This window comes from Saccopteryx leptura, chromosome 12, assembly GCF_036850995.1.
Source record: "Saccopteryx leptura isolate mSacLep1 chromosome 12, mSacLep1_pri_phased_curated, whole genome shotgun sequence".
In the NCBI taxonomy this organism is placed as follows: Eukaryota; Metazoa; Chordata; class Mammalia; order Chiroptera; family Emballonuridae; genus Saccopteryx; species Saccopteryx leptura.
Window position 1 is genome coordinate 34252772 of NC_089514.1, and position 22388 is coordinate 34275159.

The following is a 22388-nucleotide window of genomic DNA, read 5'->3' on the forward strand; positions in this document are numbered from 1 at the left end:
CAGAATCTTCAAGCGTGTATGCCTTCTATTGATCCCAATGTGTACATACCGGGCCATGTACTGACTGCTTCCCTTTTACTTTTTCCAGAGCTGGTACTTAAGCTGAAGTTTGTGGCCTCTCCCTGGCCTGCAGACTCGGGGCAGCCTCTGTGCAGGCTCACTAGCTGTCTGCCAGAGCTTGCTCTTGCCCCCGTCATCAGGAGCACATGCAGAGATCCAGGCACACAGAGTCAGAAGAGGCTCGCTGAGCACTCTGTGCCCCTGGGTCAGCTGGGGAGATCTGCAGGTGGGGGGTTCTCAGCATCTTGTGGGCAGGTTTCGTGATAGAGTCCACACTGTGGTTAGGAGGCTCCACATACCTTTAATGCTCTCTGAGAGTCCTGCCACTCTCCCAGTTTTCTCCTGCCTACTCCAGTCATTTAGCTCCCAGTTCATATTCTAGATGGGATGAAAGAAAAACGTGCTTTTTTAGCAGTTGCCACCTCAGCTGGGGAGGCCAGGTGCTCACTTACTTACACACTCTCTTTCCCCGTGAGAGAACTGGCAGGCTGAGACGCTCTTGGCCCTACCCTGTGTCGCATTTGGGGAGGAGCAGTGCAAGTCTAGTCAAGCTGTTCCTCTTTCCCTCGCCAGAGCATCAAAACGTGTTCTTTCTGTGTTTTCTGTGTGTTTGTTTTTCCTCCAGTGGTATGCTGAAACTTTTCTAAAACCTGGATCTCTGTAAATACTCTCTCATCCATGGGTGATTGTCAAGACACCAAACTCCAAGGGCTGAAGGCCGTTCATAGGCCACACAGGGTCACAGCCAGGACTGTGGTCTGTGGTCTATATGCTGATTACCTGACACATTGGGCGAAGACTCCCCACAGGTCCCTCAGCATGTGGTACTGAACCCCACAGTTCTCCAAAAGGCACTTTGTCTGTGGATGGATGCCTAGTTATTACTGCTGAGGGCAAAACAAGAGATGTCTAATTCCACCATGAGGTTGGTATTACTTCTAAAGGGTATGTTGTTTTAATCTGCATCTCCTTGAGACTGTGCACATATTTCTGTCAGGTTTTCCTTCTTTGGAAATTAACTGACCATGTTCTTCATCCATTTTTTTCTTGGAGGTGATGGCATTTTTTCTTATAAAATTATTCATTTATTAAGAATATCAACTGTTTATAATAAATATGGCAAACATTGCTCCAAGGCTCTACCCTTCAATCTTCTTACTAGTGATTTTTGGCTATTTTTTTTATAATCATAATATTATTCTTTGTGATATTTTCTTTCTCATCATGTTGGCATGATGATGCATTTAAACTTACAGGACATTTTAAACATCTGCCTCCAAAAAGATAACTTTGGCAGAGACCAATTACTGAGAAAAGTGATTCATTATTGAAACAGAAAAAGAGTAATTATATATTTTTAAAGTACAAAAATATTAAAATCCTGTAAGAGTCCTTTATAAGAGCAGTACAAAATACTTAATGTACCTCAGAGTATACACATCACAATTGGGCATCCTCTGCCCCACCCCACACCTCAAAATCTTGTATTAATCTTGTGTGGTCAGTTTGAGAGCCATCATCGTATGTAGCAAGGCAAAAATCATCAAGGTCAATTCCAGGAAGAATGAAGGCCGATGGTTAAGATCCAATATGAAAAGTCATATAGAATAAGAATTATTTATGCTATTTAACCATCCTCACAAAAATTCATGGCAGTTTTTTTTTTGTTTGTTTGTTTTTTTACAGGGACAGAGAGAGAGAGAGTCAGAGAGAGGGATAGATAGGGACAGACAGACAGGAACGGAGAGAGATGAGAAGCATCAATCATCAGTTTCTCGTTGTGACACCTTAGTTGTTCATTGATTGCTTTCTCATATGTGCCTTGACCGTAGACCTTCAGCAGACCAAGTGACCCCTTGCTCAGCGACCTTAGGTCTGAGCTGGTGAGCTTTTTATGCTCAACCCAGATGAGCTCGTGCTCAAGCTGGCAACCTCAGGGTCTCGAACCTGGGTCCTCCGCATCCCAGTCCAACGCTCTATCCACTGCGCCACCGCCTGGCCAGGCTCATGGCAGTTTTTAAGGGAGTCTTTTTGAAAAATGCAGATAGGATCTTCACTATTCCATTAGAGGGGGTAATATCTTTACAAGTATTTAAGACAAGAAAACTCCAGTCATATAAAAGTTTAGTTTTATTATAGGCACTTTATGCAAACATTCGGTACTTTTTGCTTCTTCTATAGTACTTTTAGCAATGTAGTCAGTTACAGTCCAAATAAGAAAATATAAACAAAAGTTATACATTTTATTAACAAAATCTACTTTGAATTATTATATAAACCTCTTAATGCAATTAAAAACATTACATTATTCCATTTGGTGATGTTTCTTCCGATTCCTTTCATTATAAAGTCTTTGAAGACCCTGAACGTGGTGGAATGATCTTGTGTCATTAAACTGCGTAAGTTTTTCCAGCAAGCTCTCACATTTTAACTCTGATTAAATGCCATATTTTAACACAAACATTAGAAAATATTTAACTATGTATATCTGGTCACAGTTCAAGAGCGCTTGGCTCCTGCCTGGACACTGACCATGGAGAAATAGATGCCCTTCTGCGCCAGCAGCTGCTGGTGGGTGCCCTGCTCCTTGATCTTGCCGTTTTGAAACACCACGATCAGGTCCGCGTTCTGGATGGTGGACAGGCGGTGCGCGATCACAATGCAGGTGCGGCCTTCCCTGGCTTTGTCCAGGGCTTCTTGGACGACCTATTCAATAATCACGCAAATTAATTCTGATAAAAATAGTACCCTCCCTTTAATTCCTCTTCCAAAATAATCTTCAAAATTAATTTATCCAATAATAGGTCCCTCTTTAACAATGGTATCAGTGAAATATTACAGATTTTACAAAGCAAGGGATTTGGCGTATCAGAAGATAATTGAATCCTCCTTTGGATGCATTCCGAATCACAAGTCATCCATTCTGCAAGTTAGGACATTACTGCCCATCCACCCGTTAGAAATGTTTACTGGTATGCCTAGCCACACAACATCCTTCCAGCAGCCTCTGGTCAGCGCTACAGCAAATTCAGGAAGACTGAGCATGGGGACACCTTCTTTGCCTTTTGGTATTTTTAAGACAGGAAACATCTCAGAATTTGTCTTTCAGGTGGCTGAATGTTCAACTTCTTCTCAAACTGACAGGATTACTAATACTTATCTTAAGGTACCGACAGCTTTCAACACTGTGTTGCCTTCCCAGATTTTACATAGTTGCTGAAGAAATGCTGCCAGTAGAAATGGAAATATGCTTCCTCACTGCAGCTTCTAAGGTCAACACAAAGTGATCCAGGGCTGTTTGCTGGAGCGTAAGTACTATGAGAGTGATCAGCCTTGTTTTATCTTAGTTCTCTGTAATAGCAGCTACAAAAAAGTGTTTACCATATTTCCCCATGTATAAGATGCATCCTTTCTTGAAAAATTCGGGGTCTAAAAACTGGGTGCATCTTATACAATATATGTGGCATTTTAAATTCCATAGATGGAACTGAGGACGAGGCAATATATGAAGACAGCGAATCGTCGTCAGACACATGAGGAAAAGCTAATGGAGTGGAGTTTTGAGAGTGATGAGGAGTTGTATGAATTTTATGATGAATAAAACTTGAGTTCAATAACCTTATGTAATATTTTTTTTCTCTCCAAATTTTGGGCCCCCAAATTAAGGTGCGTCTTATACATGGGGAAATACAGGAAATTCCATGGAAAGGTGACATGAGGAACAATCAACATATGTGGCCGAAGTTTCTTCTCTACTGCGGAAGATGGAAGCATAAAGTATATCTCAGGTACAACCGATTTAAGTGTGAATAAGTCCAATTTACATTCTTACCTTTTCACTTTCTGTGTCCAGAGCTGATGTAGCTTCATCCAGAAGCAAAATGGGAGGCTGTCTAACAAGGGCGCGCGCGATCGCGATGCGCTGCTTCTGGCCACCCGAGAGCTGAGTGCCTTTGTCTCCTACTTTGGTGTTGTATTTCTGTAAATAGGTTTTCGTTACTATGAAAAGAAGAACTGAGATTCTAAAAAAAAGCTTGCATAGTGAAAAAAGGATAACTACTTCCATACATACAGAAAATTTTTAGGTTTAGAAGTTAAGAATAGGTTCATAGAGAATTTTTCCACTGAGAGAGACAGAGATAGAGAGAGAGAGAGAAAGAGGGAAGGAGGAAGAAAGACAAGCATCAACTCGTTTCAATGAATTGTTCCACTTAGTGTGTATTCATTAATTGCTTCTCCTACGTTCCCTGACCAAGGGTCAAACACATGGCCTTCGGTGCGCCAGGTCGATGTTTTTTCCACCGAGCCACCCGGCCAGGCCAAATTCATAGAAATTAAACGAACACATAGCTCTCAATGACAGGTTTGATCTCTCTTCCTGAAAATAGACCGTTTGTGTTTTGAAAGTTATGTTTTAGTGTGAACAAGTCAGCATGTTTATGAGGAAGAATATTATCATGTTAGTCTCTTCCAGTCTTCTGGTTTTGTTGTATTTGGGACAAAGAGGTAGGAGATAGGAAACTTGATTTGAAAGGCCTAAGCGTAAGACAATAATTGAAGCTCATTTTATTTATAACCAGCAGGTGATGCTCTCTGCATTATTTTAAAGTGAGGAAGGGAAGAAATTCTTGGGATGCTACCTTTTTGGTGTCTGTTTTTATAAAACTCTCTCCAACATTTCAACAATTTTAATTAATGTTAAGGAGTTCTGTTTGGATATATAACTTTGAAAGCTGAAATCTCTCAGCCCTGGCCAGAGAGCTCAATCGGTTAGTGTCGTCCTGATAGGCCAAAGTTTCAGGTTCCGTTCCCCAGTCAGGAACATACAAGAATCTACCAATGAACAAATATGTGGAACAACAAAATCAATGTTTTTCTTCCTCTCTCTCTTTGTAAAAGACAATATAAACAAAATTTTTTTAAAATGCTGAAGTATTTATTTTTGTTTTAGAGTTCTGAAATTTTTCACCTATTTGTTGCCCACATTAGAAAACTGTCCCTACTCAACGTGACAGCAGAGACAGCAGCACGTAGGGGAGAGCCGAAACAGGATGCGAGGCAGTATAACCTAGAGAACAATACTATCTCATTAGTTACAGGCCTTGCAGGCTCAGGTTTCAGTCAGACTGCCGGCTCTGATTCTGATACCCAGAGTTTGTCAACTCCGTGTTCTGCATGGTGTTGCCTGTTTGTATTTGCTGTATCTGACAGCCCCGGTTCTGTGGCACTCGGACGGAGGGCGCCACCTGCAGGTGGGGTACGAAGACTCCAGGTGATGTTCGGGTGGACCACGGGGCTGGCTCTACCTGAGGGCTGCGTCTGCCTCAGAGGCAGGAACACTGTGTCCCATGGGACTATAGGGGTGGCCAGGTTGCACCGAAAAGTATTGAGCCTCTTGAGTCAGGTAAACACAGGGTTTAACCCCAAAGGGAGGAGCTGGGTAACGAGACCAGCCTCCTGCCGGGCGAGGTAAATCCTAGTTCAGATCACTCAGGGGAAGAAGTGGCTTCTCGGACAGAAAACAGGATTTAAGGGATTTGCCTTTCCTTTCCTTGTCAGAGAAGAAGAACCTGTGGGTGTGCTCTGTGTGACAGAGTCGACCAAGAGCCCAGAAAAGCGGGGTCTCAGTGGCAGACAGATGCCAGAGCGGCAAAGCATATTTAATAGTCGGGGTGACAGTTACTCTCTGCGTTTGTCTTTGCCAACCCCTAGCCCAGTGGTTCTCAAACTTCAGCCTGCGTCAGTATCACCTGGGCTATTAACACATCCATGGCTAGACTCCACCTCAAAGTTTCTGATTCCCGCGCTCTGGGGAAGGGCCTGAGAACCTGCATTTCTTATGCGTTCCCAGGTGACGCTGATGAGCTGGTCCATGCCCATGTGTGGGAACACTGACCCTGCCATTAGTACAGGGGATTGAGACTATATTTTAAAATGTGCTGGCCTTGGAAAGGGCCAATTATTCCCAGGTGGCCTAGGAGGTTAAAGGCTGAGAGAGGGACAGTGTCCCCTCCCGGGGCCTATGATGTGGTAGCAGCAGTTACTTAAAGAACAGACTCAGGAAAAGAAAATCTTGGGGAAGGGCCACCTGGCATTGCCAGCCTTCCCCAAGAGGGGAGTGCCTTCCCTGCTGGCTGGAGGCTGCTGAGCTCTATTTCCTATGGGGCACTTCCTTACAATAAATAATGTAATTGATGATGGAGGGTTAGATGAGCCATGTGAAAATGTACTTTAAAATACAGGACTGAAGGGGCTTACGAGAGGATCAGAAGCTGTGTTTGTCTGGCCTCCTGGGAGGAGTTCAGAGGACAGCCATGGGACTACAGCCCAGGGAGGATTCCAAAGGCCACAGCTTGGGGCCCATGAAATGTGCGATGGTGACGAGTTACATGGCATCCCGGTCACCACATGGTTCAGCCCTATTCAGAGAGGGCCTTCTTTCTGGCACGGGTCCTGTCCCCACCCTGACTCTGCAGGGAGGTTGGAGGTTTGGGAAAGGGCTGCAAGGAGGCAGAAGGAAGGCTGGGAGAGAAACGGGGAGGGGGCTTCAGGCCTGCTTCTCCCGGCCCTGCACTTGGACTAGAAGGGAGAGGCCTCCCAGACATACCCGCTGTCAGGTCAGGCTTGTTCACAGGGGAAGTCAGTCGGGTGACCCGGTAAATATAACACCGAATGGGGACAGGAAGTGTGGCCTGATGCTTGTATAAGGGTGTGTGCATGTGTGAGTGTGTGTGTGGCTGCTCACTTTTCTTCACCTTGGGAAACCAGCCCTTATCCAACCATCGGCCAGGGAGGCACCCACGGGCTCCCGGACTCTTAACTGGCCGGGACACTTACGTCAGGCAGTGACTCAATGAAGTGGTGAATGTTGGCCTCCTTGGCGGCCTGCACAATCTCTTCCTGGGACACGACCCGGCTGTTGTCTCCGTAGGCGATGTTCTCGCCAATGCTGCAGTCAAACAGGACGGGCTCCTGGGACACGATGCCCATCTGTGCCCGGAGCCACTGGACATTCAGCTGCTTGATCTCTTCTCGGTCAATGCGCTAAAAAAAGAAGAGCTCCCAGGTCAACTGTGGAACCAGCATATTTTGAATTTAGCGAAGTTAGTATCATTACTTCAGACATTGCAGTTGCCAAATTACTGTGAGACTGCGCTTTCGTTGTTGTCGTTGAGATTATCAAGGAGAGTTAAATATGGTCATAATTGTGTGCTTTGAAGAACCATCATGTTCCTTCCGTTTTAACCCTAGTTTTGATACATGCGTGTGGTGGGTAAAATAATGCCGCATACACACACTCCCAAGATACCCATGTTCTAAGCCAGGGGTCCCCAAACTTTTTACATAGGGGACCAGTTCACTGTCCCTCAGACCGTTGGAGGGCCGGACTATAAAAAAAACTATGAACAAATCCCTATGCACACTGCACATATCTTATTTTAAAGTAAAAACACAAAACGGGAACAAATACAATATTTAAAATAAAGAACAAGTAAATTTAAATCAACAAACTGACCAGTATTTCAATGGGAACTATGCTCCTCTCACTGACCACCAATGAAAGAGGTGCCCCTTCCGGAAGTGCAGCGGGGGCCGGATAAATGGCCTCAGGGGGCTGCATGCGGCCCATGGGCTGTAGTTTGGGGACCCCTGTTCTAAGCCATGAAACCTGTAAATGTTATGTCACGTGGCAAAGGGGGATTAGGTATAAAGTTGCTCGTCAATTAATCTCAAAGAGATTATCTTGGGTTATCCAGTGGGCCCAGTGTAACCATGAGGGCCCTTAACTACGGAAGAGGGAGGCAGGAGAGGGAGCACTGAAGTGTACAACAGGACGGCTCGACCAGTCAGTGCTGACTTTGAAGATGGAGGAAGGGAGACCAGGAGCTGGAAACGGTCAGAACACAGGTCTCCCCAGAGCCTCCAGGAGGAACCAGCCCAGCTAACCACTTGCTTTCAGCCCAGTAAGATCCATTTCGGACATCTAGACCTCCGCAATTTATAAGATAATACATTTATGGGTGTTTTTTTTTTACACCACTAAATGTGCTGAAACTTGCTACAGCAGCCACAGGAAACTAATACAATGTGTTCTATTTCTGGAATGTTTCCTGGCATCTTTATTTACATATTGATTTTTCATAGGAAAAGTAGCTGAGATGAGATTGAAAATAAATAACTGCTATGACCACATAACAGGTTTGCGGGTCAGGTTTCTGATCTGCCCTGAGTTCGTTGGGATCAGGTTTTTGAGGAATAGGCCTCAGCAGTTAAATGGAACAGAAGTGAGCGTGGGAGGAGAGAGGCTGCAAGTAGTTGTCGACATTGGGAAACAGATTTCATTACTCGAGAGTTTCCGCGTGGGTAAAATGGGAACTGTGATTGTTCCTAAATTCCCAGAATTAAGGATTAAACAAGACCATGTATGGACCCCAGTGAGCACAGCTGCTAGGCACAGAGTACGCATGCAAGGACCGCCAGCAATCGGTATCTCTGTGTGTGCTGTACTGGGAACTACAGAGGACGGTAGATGGTTGATGGATGAAAGGATGGAGGACATCCATGTACAATGTTGAGCCAAAGGGGTAGGAAGAAGAGAGCAGCCTTTCCTAGTCACTTGGCTCCCTAAGTTATGCTGCAGAAGCCCAGGGTGGTTCCCCCATGGCCTTGCTGATACTAATCCTTATTTTCTGATGTGGATATGTCTGCCCAATCTACTTTGCAAGAAAATGGTGGCACTGAAGTGAGAGAGCTATTCAATCCCTTTGAAGATGACATGAGTGACTCAGTTTTGAGCTTTTCTGATAATTAATGAGTACATACTGAGCCATACACACTCTCTGTATCCTGTGTGCCTGGCTGGGTGCTTCTGGGAGACAGCAGGCCAGAGGTAGGGCACAATCTCTGCTGCAGGAAGACAGTTTCTGTCTGTGAAGCTTGCAGATACAGAATGGAAAGCACAGCCATGACCTTACTGGTACCGAGCCCAGTTGCCATGGAAACCATTCCATGCATCTACGCCTCAAGGCTTCCTTTCAGTGTGAAGTATCAGTGGAGATGGTGGAGGGACGCAGGAGAAACCATACAAATATGTGATGAAACAGACCTTGTTAAATGGAACACTGTACTTGAGAAATGGAAATCGAAGGGAAAAAGGAGCAGTTGTGTATATGTGTGTGTTTTTTGTTTGTTTGTTTCTTTTTACAGAGACAGAGACAGAGTCAGAGAGAGGGATAGATAGGGACAGACAGACAGAAACAAAGAGAGATGAGAAGCACCAATCATGTTTTTCATTGCAACACCTTAGTTGTTCATTGATTGCTTTCTCATATGTGCCTTGACCGTGGGCTTTCAGCAGACTGAGTAACCCCCTGCTCAAGCCAGTGACCTTGGGTCCAAGCTGGTGAGCTTTGCTCAAACCTAATGAGCCCGCACTCAAGCTGGCGACCTCGTGGTCTTGAACCTGGGTCCTCCACATCCCAGTCCAATGCTCTATCCACTGTACCACTGTCTGGTCAGGCAGTTGTGTATTTTTAAAAAATGTTTTCCCAGGTGCATACCCCTAGAAGGAAAATAGAGCCTAATATAATCAGACAAATTTGAATGATCCCAGCAAGTTTAAATGAGATTCTTCATCACACTGAATACAATAACACTACTGGGCCTCCTCATCACCACATGATACACCAGAGTACAAACTATTTAAAATCTATGTCAGCAGAAGAATCTTTTTTAAGAGAAAATATGTTTAGAAGTCCAAATGTAAAACAGATGACTGCACGGCTTTGAGGTCTGGGTGGTGGTGAGGGAAGACCAGGAAACTCTGGGAAATCAGTGACCACTGTTCAAAGATACTGCCCTAAACAAAAACTTAATTAGGAAATTAAACACAGTGGTAATAATGATGGAAGGCCAAATTAAAATGACTAGCTATCTCTATTCTAGATTGTTAAATTTGCTCACTGTCATTAGCACAAACAATAAAGTGGTAAATATGAATTATTCTGCTGTATATACTTACTCCAAAATAATAATTATAAATAAAATATTGGAGTACTGGATAAAGAAGATGTGGTACATCTATACAATGGAATACAACTCAGCCATAAGAAATGATGACATACTGCCATTTACGACAACATGGATGGACTGTGAGAACAGTATACTGTACTAAGTAAAATAGGTTAAACAAAAAAAGCTAAGAACTATATATAATTTCACACATAGGTGGGATTAAAACTGGGAATCACAGATGTAGACAAAAGTGAAGTGGTTACCAGGAGGAGGGGGTGGGGGGAGGGTAGTAAAGAGGGACAAATATAAGGTAACAGAAAATTATTTTAATTTGGGTGATGGGCACACAACAGAATCAACAGTTCAAATGCTATGGAGATGTTTCCTTGAAACCTATATACTCTTATTGGTCAATGCCACCCCATCAAATTTAACTTCTAAATTAAAAAAAATATATTGACCACAGAGTATACTATAAGTCAGGGGTCGGGAACCTTTTGGGCTGAGAGAGCCATGAACGCCACATATTTTAAAATGTAATTCCATGAGAGCTATACAACGACCCGTGTACGTTACACATTATCTAATAAAAATTTGGTGTTGTCCCGGAGGACAGCTGTGATTGGCTCCAGCCACCCGCAACCATGAACATGAGTGGTAGGAAATGAATGGATTGTAATACATGAGAATGTTTTATACTTTAACATTATTTTTTTTTTTATTAAAGATTTGTCTGCAAGCCAGATGCAGCCATCAAAAGAGCCACATCTGGCTCATGAGCCATGGGTTCCCGACCCCTGCTACAGGTCCTGTGATAATCATATATAATGAATTCTCATTTAATCTTCACAACAACCCTTGTGAGGGTGGTGTGATTTTAATCCTCATTTTATAGACAAGGAAATGAGCTGAGTTATGTCACTTGTGCAAGGTCACAGAGTTAGGAATTGGGGGAGCTAGGACTATATGTACATACTACAGGTTGGGTTTTCTTAACACAAGTGTCTCATAATTGGAAGATATTTTCTGTCTGGCCTTAAAAGAGGAATACCCCTTCTTAACCTAGGCACCCACTGGGTAATACTCAGAAAATGCCAACAGGCTTCTAACTGTCTCCTAAGAGGGATAGAGGACTCCGATGGTGGAGTGTGGAATGGATCAGAGAGGGGAGAAAGGAAAAGTCAGAGAAGACTCAAACCAGAGGCTATTTAACAGTGAAGTTAGCCTGACCAGATGGTGGCACAGTGGATAGAGCCATTGACCTGGGATACAGTGACACAGATTAAACCCCCCAAGGTCGATGGCTTAAGTGGAGGTTCATCCAACTTGAGCACAGAGTCACTGGCTTGAGCATGGGATCATCAACATGACCCCATCTATAGTCACTGGCTCGAGCCCAGAGGTTGCAGGCTTGAGCAAGAGGTCACTCCCTCTGCTGGAGACCCCCGGTCAAGGCACATAGGAGAAAACAATCAATGAACAACTAAGGTGCCACAACAAAGAATTATTGCTTCTCATCTCTCTCCTTTCCTGCCTGTCTGTCCCTATCTGTCCCTCTCTCTGTCTCTGTCTCTCTCTTGCTAAAAAACTAACAAACTAAAAACAGTGTAGCTAATAAACTTAAGCTTCAAAGGCCCTCAACTGCAGGTAAATGCTGGGTATTGAACAGTGTTCTGGGAGGGGAGACCAGGTGGTAGCCAGGAAGCTCTTTCAGGTAAGGAATGTATTTATGATCTTATCTATGGAAGAAAGGAACCAGAATTTTTAAGTTTTCAATATTTTGTTGTGATTTTTTTTATTCCAAGCAAATATTCAATTTTATACCTAATTTTATATTCATAACTTTGTATTCTTTTAACTAGAGTCCATAAAATTGTGTAACTTTCAGGCTCCATGAAACTTGGAACCTTCCCTCTGTACAAATTCTACAGCTTCATTATTCAACAAGCTCCACAGTTGTTTTTTTTTGTTGTTGTTGTTTTTTTGTTTTTTTTTCATTTTTCTGAAGCTGGAAACAGGGAGAGACAGTCAGACAGACTCCCGCATGCGCCCGACCGGGATCCACCCGGCACGCCCACCAGGGGCGGTGCTCTGCCCCCCAGGGGGCGATGCTCTGCCCATCCTGGGCGTCGCCATATTGCGACCAGAGCCACTCTAGCGCCTGAGGCAGAGGCCACAGAGCCATGCCTAGCGCCCGGGCCATCTTTGCTCCAATGGAGCCTTGGCTGCGGGAGGGGAAGAGAGAGACAGAGAGGAAAGCGTGGCGGAGGGGTGGAGAAGCAAATGGGCGCTTCTCCTATGTGCCCTGGCCGGGAATCGAACCCGGGTCCTCCGCACGCTAGGCCGACGCTCTACCGCTGAGCCGAGCCAACCGGCCAGGGCAAGCTCCACAGTTTAACCAAAACTTTTCAATGTATCAGGTTCAGTGGTTCTCAAAATATAATTGGCGTCAGAATCACCTGGGAACATTGTACAACTTGAAAGGCCAGGCCCTACCCTACCTCAATGAGTCAGGTTGGCTGTGCTCTTCATTAGCTGTAGGCCATTCTGATATATGCCAGTTTGAGGACCCCTGCTCAGGCCAATGTTTCTCAAAATATGATTCAGTGTCCACTGATTGTCACGAGGATTTTCTGACCTCAGGGTCAAGTCCTTTTTTCAGTTCTTATGATCAGTTGATGCTCAAATCCACACACTCATTTTTACAAGGTGATAACTAATTACTACTAACATAATAACTGAGTTATTAAAGATTACTAATTGATTTAAACAAAATTTGGCACACTTACCAGTGTTTATTGCTGACACTTCCACTAAGTCTGGCTGCTATGCACCACGTAGCAGTATTTCACAGTTCCAGTGCAAATGCACAGGAGCAGATACTAATTCCTGCAGCAGCTGAGGACACTGTTTTCAGGGCATTGTCAGTGCTGTCCTGAGGTGGCTATTGTCCTATGCACTCAGCTTTCACTGCCATAGCATTCTGTGTCTGTCCTTCCATAAATCAAGGGACTGAAGGCTAAAAATTATTTCCCAGACTCTCTTCTGGTTGTGGAAGTAACTGAGTTTCTACCAGTGAGATGCCTTGTGAAAATTCTGAAAGGCCGAGGCCAATTCCCTGAAGCAGCTGTGGTAAGCTGACACGCGTGTTCCAGCAGACGGGAGTGTTTGCAATAGCCACATCTGATCTTATCCTTTCAAGTGCGGAGTGGCTGTGGCATTGGCATAGTACCGTGCATCTCCTGGCCACAGGATCCCAGCTGCAGTGCTGTGATTGCACTGTCTCGGAGCATTTACTTTCTTTCACCTTTTACTTCCGCTCTTCCAGCCCTTCCAATGGTTTGGTAAGCACCTTGTTCCCTGTATTAAATCCTCATCTGCTGAAATCTTGAGAGCAGTTTCTATTTTCTACACTGACTCATCCCTGATATGATCCATGATTTTTGGGTTGTTTTTGTTTTTTTTTGTATTTTTTCTGAAGTTAGAAGTGGGAGGCAATCAGATAGACTCCCATGTGCCTGACCAGGATCCACCCAGCATGCCCACCAGGGAACAATGCTCAGCCCATCTGGGCCACTGCTCCACTGCAAGTGGAGCCATTCTAGTGCCTGAGGTGCAGGCCATAGAGCCATCCTCAGTGCCCAGGCCAACTTTGCTCCAATGGAGCCTTGGCTGCAGAAGGGGAAGAGAGAGACAGAGAGGAAGGAGAGGGGGAGGGGTGGAGAAGCAGATGGGCGCTTCTCCTGTGTGCCCTGGCTGGGAATCAAACCCAGGACTTCCACATGGCAGGCCGATGCTCTACCACTAAGCCAGCCGGCCAGGAAAGTCCATGATTTTAATTTTCCCCCCTTTTGTTCCTGTACTTGTAGAATAATTATTAATTTCTTTACCTTCTTCTTTAATTATTGTACTGTTTACCATTATTATTCTTTCAACTCAACTCTTATCAAGTGCTTTGTCCATTAAAGTGACTGTGAGTGCAGTAATGAGGCCATGAGAATTTTTCCCCTTCCTAAATGGATTATAGTAAAAAAAAAAAATGAGAACCACAGCTCTAATGAACTCTACTAATTCAGCCAAACTGGCCTATGTGGACATTAGGAAGAAAGAACTAATCAACCACAGCTCACACGATGCCTTGCATCATTGACAGCTCACTCTCACACCCTGATGCAACCAGCTCCACTTATCCCGTAAGAACCACCTCAAACTTATCTCCTCCTTTAATCTATTTCAGGAAAGTATACGCCCCATCTCTTCAGTTGAGGGCAGACACCATAACCTGCAACTCATTTCGAGCTCAACATTTAACACACTGCTTAAGAAATGTCCATTATGGGCCATAATCTGTGCCTGAGAGCTTCCATTCCCTCTGATTGCTTCACCTGTCAGAGAGGTCCTCAGCCTGTCTTTTGTTCAAACTCTAACCTCAAACCTGAAGCTTGAAAACAAGGTAGTAAAAAGAAGAACCCAAGCTCACGTAGCTGTGAAAGAAGAGACTGAGTAAAGGCACATCTGAGTACAATAAAACATAACCGAGGAACCGCGAGTGCCGTGGGGAAGTGAAAAGCCCGCACGACAGGTTGAAAGCTATTTTCATGTTGGTCATTAATGCAAGTAGGGCCCATGTGAAGCTGATGGGCATCGATCTGACCATATGGAACAGGTGACCATTCTGGTTGGCCAGTGCCCATGCCATTCTAGTTGTTAAATACTCTTAATATCATCTCTTGAGTGCAACCAATAATTAAATGCCTACATAATGAAAATTTCTTTGCTGTAAATTCTATTCCTTCCTAATTTCATTCTTTTCCTATTCTCCATTATAATCACTTAAAATGTTACTAGTCCCTTCAAGACTGCTATCTTATCCCCAGTACCTAAGATTGTCCCTGATAGGTACTCAGTAAGTCTTGTTGAATGTGGAATAAATAAATATGACCATTCACTTATTCTTACAGTTCAAGACACAAAAGCGAATCACTCTATATACTTTATCCACTGCCAGAATTTGTTGATCTTCCTTGTTTCTCCCCTTAGAAAACACTTCAATGCCCTAACTCTATCAATAGCTTTATTTCACCCTTGGCCATAAAAATGCTCAAGACTTTGCCCTCGCCACTGTCCCTGGCCTCTGCCTCCCCACTCCAGCTGCTGTTCTTTCTTTCCCTTCCTCCATCTTTGAGCTCCTTCAGTCTGAACTCAGTCTGCTTCCCTCCTAACCATACCTTAGCCATGCCCAACTGCTTTCTAGCACCACCGCTTCACTGAGGACACCTCCCAATGTCAGAAGTAGCCCATTCATTGCCAAATGCTACCCTGTTTTTCAGTCTTTATCTTACCCTACCTGTCAGTAGCCTTTGTCATTGCTCTTCTTGCAACACTCCCCGTCCTTGGCTCCCACCTTGTCTCTCCTAGCACCCCTCCTCTATCTTTAGGGCTAATTAAAGTTTTGCTGGATTGTCTCATGTAAGCTGAAACCTAATGAAGGGAAGGGAGAGGGGTGGTGTTGACAGAGAGGCTGCAGATGTTGGCTGAGGCAGATGGTACAGCTTAGAGGCTGTACCAGGATGTCAGAATTTGTGGGACTGTTGTTTGAAAGACCAAGGCTTACAGTGAAATTAAATACATCCAGGCTTCTAGATGATGAAAAACCTTCTAGTAAGCTGAGTGGGAATGTGTGCTCACCACTGTCCCGGCCAAAGGGTCGTAGAAGCGCTCAAGGAGCTGGACCACCGTGCTCTTCCCGCAGCCGCTGCTGCCCACCAGGGCCAGGGTCTGCCCCTTCTTCACCTCCAGGCTCAGCCCCTGAAGCACGGGCACGTCTGGCCGGGTGGGGTAGTTGAACACCACTTCATTAAATGTCACATTTCCTTCCAAGGTGTTCTAAAATCAAAACAGTACCAATAAACTCAATTGCTGCAATCCTGGAAATGCACTGTATATCCTAATCCGTCTAGCACCAGCGGTCAAAGGTAGTGAACTTGTATTATAATTGGGTTTTTTGTAAGTGCTAGAATTTAAATAATAAAATCTCAAAGAATCAGTATTTTTATAGACTCTATTATTAATACAAAAATGGTAACTCAATCTATTTTCTAGGAATAATTTACATATAATAAACCCAATTAACAGGATTTGCTTATAAAGTAGTATTCCTATCTCCCTGTAACTTTGTTATAAAAAAGTACTAGATGTTAATATATATTCACATCTATTAAAATTAAGCCATGATCTAGAAAGTTTCATTGTATCATCAGCCAATTTTAAAAAGCAATTATTTTATTAAATTTCTCTTCAGAATACTTCCATTCATCAGTTTGAAGCAGATCATATAATCGAAACATCAAACTCACCAGCGTTAGGCCTTCTGTGCTATAGCTGTCGATCAGAGGGATTTTTTCAATGATCATGATGATATGGGCTGCTGACACTTTGGCTTTGGCATAATCAGGAGCAAATGAACTGACCTGCCCCACTGCCATGGCACCAAAGACAATAGCTGAGAATACCCTATGAAAAACAAAGACAAGATGTGTGCGAAGAATCACTACTGCAATATGCCTGGAAGTTGGCACCCCTACAACCAGAGAGCACTGTATCAAACGATCCCACAGAACTTAAAAACCACTCGTCTGTATAAGTTCATGTAAGGGTCACAGATTGTCTGTAAAGTGGCCCCGTTTTTCATCTCTCTGTATCCTTAACCTTCTTACAACATGACTTTGCAGCTCCTCACTTAAGAAGTGGAATTACTTTTCTACCCTTTGAATCTGGGTTGGTTATGATTTATTTTGGTCAACAGGATGTGGTGGAAGTGATGTTGCCAGGTCCAAGCTAATGACTCAGAAGGCTTTGTATGCTTCTCTCTCTCTCTCTGGCTCTCACCTTCCCTCCTGAACTCTGCCACTACCACAAGCCCAGCTAGTCTGCTGGAGGACAAGGCACAGGTGGAGGGGAGCTGTGTGGGACCTGGCCAACCAGCTCATAGCTCACTGCAGACACATGAGTGAGCCTAGCTGAGCTCCATTACGCCCAACCTAGATCAGCAGAACTGCCCAGCTGACCCACAGACTATGGGCAAAAATCAATGTTTATCAGTGTATGCTACTGTAATGGTTCTTATGCAGCATTATTGTGGCAATCAATAATGGGTATGGGCAGTGGTGATGGAATTCCATCAGTCTTAGAAAATCTATGAGCAGTAAAGAGTTCTTTATAGACCCAGATATCATGCTGCTCCCAAAATGCATCAACCGTCTTAGCCTATGGCATGGGAACCGTAACACCTTCAAGCTTGGAAGGACTTTCCAAGAGATCAAGGCCAGCTCTCAATGTTTATGCCCACGTCCTTCCTTTAACTTGGCTTCTAGCCTCTGCTTTAGGAAGTAGCAAGTCTGATTAAGTCTACTATTATGTAGTTCTCCAAGTTGAAGAAAAATCTATATCCTTTGCTTAAGACAGCCCGTCAAGTACTGAAATATTGTAAAAACAAAGAGCAGGAATATTTCAGAAATGACGAAGGAAAGCTAGACTGGGATTTCTTCTACATCACAGGGATAGTGTGGAAAATTTACTTCGATAGCTCCTTTCACTCTCAACACGGCAGCTGCCTTCCTCTGGACACATCTGTCACATGCCTTTTTACATAGTACGCCTGGAACAGACCTAAAATGTGGGAACCCTCCCAGATTAATACGGGAATTCCATCACTGCCTCTCTTCCAGGGTCCAGCTCTAAATAAGTCACATAGATGGGTAATCAGGCCTGTGTCCTTTGACTGAGGTACAATTTTCTGCAGAAATTTCAACCTAGCTTTCCTTTGTCTTTTCTCAAATTCTCCAGCTTTTACCTTCGAACTTTTCTTTTATCAAAGAGAGCAAATTTACCCTGGGACCTGCCAGGGCTTGTAGAATGCAGTGGTCCACAGCTGCTCCTTAGCTGCCCTGTTCAGAGTCCTTGACAGGAACCAGGTACTTGATTCAGAGTGAGGATTCTCCCAAAATGCCAAGGCCTCTGGAAACACCTTACTGAATCACCACCCCAACTAGCCACAGACTTGAAAGGTCAAATGTGTGAGTCAGCCCTGGGGTGAGGGGAAGTCACTGGTTTCCCAAATGAAACAGGGCGCTTCAGTGACACACATGGAGACTCAGAGGTAAAATGAGACCTTCTGAATCACTAACATCTCTCTCTGAAACTTCACAGTAAAGGGTCCCCATGCAGGCACGAAGCATGCCCATCTCAGGCTTATTTCCAGTGTAATATGAGTCTAATACTTACAACAGAACATCCTCAAACTCCATTAACCGCTTTGCCACCAAGTAGGCACCAAACCGGAAACAGGCAGCATAGGAAAAATACATCATTGCCTGGGTGAGGGAAAACGTGATCCCAAAGATCTGTGCTTTCCTCAGAGAGTTTCTGAAAAGGAGACAGGTGGAAACTTACTGAACTTGTATTTCCAGTACTTAAAACGTAACTGTGATAGGTCGGTGGTGGGACATGGAGGCATGGCAAACAACAACGGGTTCGGTTTCCAAAAACTAACTTTGGGCCGCACTTTAGTACTCGTGAGAATTTAGAAAACTGCCTAATTGCTGAGCCACAGTGTCTTCATCATTAATGAAGGATTAACACCACTCTAAAGTGTGGAAGTAGGCCCTGGCCAGTTGGCTCAGTGGTAGAGCGTCAGCCTGGCATGCAGGAGTCCCGGGTTCGATTCCCAGCCAGGGCACACAGGAGAGGCGCCCATTTGCTTCTCCACCCCTCCCCCTCTCCTTCCTGTCTCTCTCTTCCCCTCCCGCAGCGAGGCTCCATTGGAGCAAAGTTTGCCCGGGCGCTGAAGATGGCTCTATGGCCTCTGCCTCAGGTGCTAGAATGGCTCTGATTGCGGCAGAGCGACGCCCCAGAGGAGCAGAGCATTGCACCCTGGTGGGCATGCCAGGTGGATCCCCGTTGGGCGCATGCGGGAGTCTGTCTGACTGCCTCCCCTTTTCCAACATCAGAAAAATACAAAAAAAAAAAAATCATTAAAAATAAATAAATAAATAAGTGTGGAAGTAAAGATAAAATTAGCTCAGGCAACAACGAAGAGCCTGTTAGGGAATAATAAATGGAAGTCGCTCCCCTCTCCCCCCACTCTTGGACATATATGTACTCTACAGTAAACATTCACTCAACACTCATTTACCCAACGCCTGCCAGCTGCAGAGACCGTGCTGGGCAACACAGAGGAATCAGGCACGTTCTTGCCCTCGGGGACCCAGCCGTTAGGCTGGATTGGAGTGTAAGCAGTGGGGGAATCACATGTTATGGGGAGAAAGAAGGGAGCACTTCACTCTCTGCGGGAGTTAGAGAAGGTTTCCCAAGGGAGTTACCATTCATGGACTCTGTGAACCACGTGGAACTGGGCGAGGAGAGGGTAAGAGCAGGCTGACGAGCGGACAGCCCTCTGGGCCTCCTACTCCTGCTTCAACCAGATCAACTCTGCTTTTATCTCATTCATATACTGAGATTTCAAATGAAATTTCTTTCCAGTGAAAAAGGCTCTATCATAAAATAGTTTGAAAACCCACTGATAAGGTTAGGCTCCCGCCTTCTACTGTAGAAGAAACTGAGACTCAAAGGTTGGGCTTACTAATGCTTAGGTCACTTTTTAGAGTTCTCACTGGAGGATGCCATTAAAGGAGGAGCATGGGGCTCCCCTGGGAGAAGGAAAGAGAGGAAGAAAAGGCACACTCCAAGAAATACCACAGGGCTGGTTGGCTCAGTGGTAGAGCGTCAGCCTGGCGTGCAGGAGTCCCGGGTTCGATTCCCGGCCAGGGCACACAGGAGAAGCGCCCATCTGCTTCTCCACCCCGCCCCCTCTCCTTCCTCTCTGTCTCTCTCTTCCCCTCCCGCAGCCAAGGCTCCATTGGAGCAAAGTTTGCCCAGGTGCTGAGGATGACTCTGTGGCCTCTGCCTCAGGCACTAGAATGGCTCTGATTGCGGCAGAGCGACGCCCCAGATGGGCAGAGCATCGCCTCCTGGTGGGCATGCCGGGTGGATCCCGGTCGGGCGCATACAGGAGTCTGACTGCCTCCCCGTTTCCAACTTAAGGGAAAAAAAAAAAAAAGAAGTACCACCCCTCAAGTCCCACGGACACCTCAAATGTCATGTTCTACAGAACTAATTGCCAACGAGAGAAAGTAATAAATTCATTATCCAAACTTGGCATCAGAGAGTCATTCTCAACATCCTTCCCACCCCTTCCCCTCAGTCCCTGCCTTAGGTCAGGGTCATATGACTTCTCTCCTGGGTAACTACAAGCACTTCCCAAAAAGTTCCCTTCTAGTAGCTTCTCCACTTGTGCCCTACCTTTTCGACAAAGTAATCCTCCTGAAAACCAATCTGATGACTGAAAAACTCCCACCCCCCTCACACTCTTCCGTGGTCATTACCTGTATGGTACCTGCAAACTCTGTGCATACATATATTCAAACTTCTGCTCCCGAGTCAAAGAAACAACAGTTCGGAAGTTTTCAATGGCTTCAGTAGCGATCTGCAACAGAGAGCACCCAGTCACTAAGAGACACACGGACAAATGATGGTGCCTGGCCAGTGGTGGCAGCGCAGTAGATACAGCGCTGACCCTGAGCACCGAGGTCTCTGGCTCAAGTCTTAGGTTGCCAGTTTGATCCCAGGTCAAGGCACGTATGAGAAGCAATCAATGGCATACAGCTAAAGTGAAACAACGATTGATGATTCTCTCTCTCTCTCCCCCCCCCAAAACAAAAACAAAAAACAAAACAAGTATGGCAATTAGTTTAATTCTATAAAAGAGACAAATAATATGTAATAATAATAAATTAGTATTATTAACTTATTATGACCTAAGAGTTTCTTCACTATGGAGAAGGATACAAAGTAATTTTATCAAATTGAGTTTTAGATCTGGAAAGAAGACTGACTAATTCAATCTCCTCTTTACAAAAAGAGAAGCTAATGCTTAATCAGATAAAGGCATTTACCTAAAGCCACATAGCTTTGCAGTGGCAATATTAACCTAAGAACTCTGTATTTTACATCTATTGAAGTGCTATTTATTCTATGATGGTCACATTTTAAGTTTACAGTAATTTTATATGTTTTTAAATGTAATACTTATACTTTTTATAATTATCATTCATGACAACTGAATAATATTTGGAAAATATTGAGATGGTATAGAAAGTAATACAAAGTTACATACTGTTATATTTGAAATATTAGCTTAGCTTATTTTTTTTCCCTAAGCATATATATTTTTAACAAAATTGAGATACAATCCCATCTTTGGCCTTATTATTTTTTGCCTTAACAAATATCAACAGCACTTTCGAAGGTCATTAAATATATATAAATAATGGGATGTGTAATGGGCCACTTAATATCCCAGCCACTTAAAGCATTCCTTTATTATTGAGCAAGGTTTTCTATACCTTTTCATTATTAAAAATAATGCTGTGATAATCATCCTTGTACATAAACATTTGTCCCTTTTAATTATTTTCTTAGAAGTTCTTCAAAGTGAAATCCCTAAGTCAAAGAGAATAAGCTAATTTTTAAGAAACATGACAAATATTATCAATTTATTTTGTAGAGAGTTTCTGTCTTTTAAATATTCTTTTTAATTTTAAAAAATTTCAATTATAGTTGACATACAACATTATAATAGTTCCAGGTGTATAAGTCTGATTAGATATTTAAAAACTTACTAAGTGACCACCCTGATAACAGTACCTACCTGGCTTCATACAGAGTTATTACAATATGATCCCCTAATCTGTACTTTACATCCCATGACTATTTTTATAACTGGAAATTTGTACTTAATCCCTTCACATTTTTTACCTGTTCCCTACCACCCTTCCATCGGGTAAGCATCTATTTGTTCTTTGTTTCTATTTTGTTTCTGTTTTGTTAGTTCATTTATTTTGTTTTTCCCATTCCACATAAAGTGAAATCATATGGTATTTGTTAGGCTTATTTCACTACCCTCTATGTCCATCCAAGTTGTCACAAATAGCAAGATTTCATTATTTTTTATAGCTGAGCAATGTTCCATTATATATATGGACCACTTCTTCTTTCTCCATTCATCTATCAATAAACATTTAGGTTACTTTCATAGCTTGGCGTTCATAAATAATGCTGGAATGAATATAGGGGTGCATGTATCTTTTTAAATTGTTCTGGGTTTTTGGATAAACACCCAGAAGTAGAAGTACTAGGTCATATGATAGTTCTATTTTTAATTTGTTGGGAACTCTCCATACTGTTTTCCATAATGG

At 43.8% G+C, this 22388-nt stretch overlaps 1 protein-coding gene across 1 annotated transcript in view; it reads right to left on the reverse strand.

The window, feature by feature from the left end:
* Positions 1-2179: 2179 nt before the first annotated feature.
* LOC136384195 (ATP-dependent translocase ABCB1) overlaps positions 2180-22388 on the reverse strand; it is a 93027-nt gene continuing 72818 nt past the window's right edge. Inside the window, exons 22-28 of the mRNA XM_066354296.1 lie at positions 20517-20617; positions 18358-18498; positions 16431-16587; positions 15763-15960; positions 6898-7104; positions 3893-4039; positions 2180-2766 (exon numbers count right to left, since the gene is read on the reverse strand). Coding sequence (XP_066210393.1) covers positions 2560-2766; positions 3893-4039; positions 6898-7104; positions 15763-15960; positions 16431-16587; positions 18358-18498; positions 20517-20617 — 1158 coding nt within the window. The 3' untranslated portion in view covers positions 2180-2559. The remainder of the gene's footprint in view (positions 2767-3892; positions 4040-6897; positions 7105-15762; positions 15961-16430; positions 16588-18357; positions 18499-20516; positions 20618-22388) is intronic.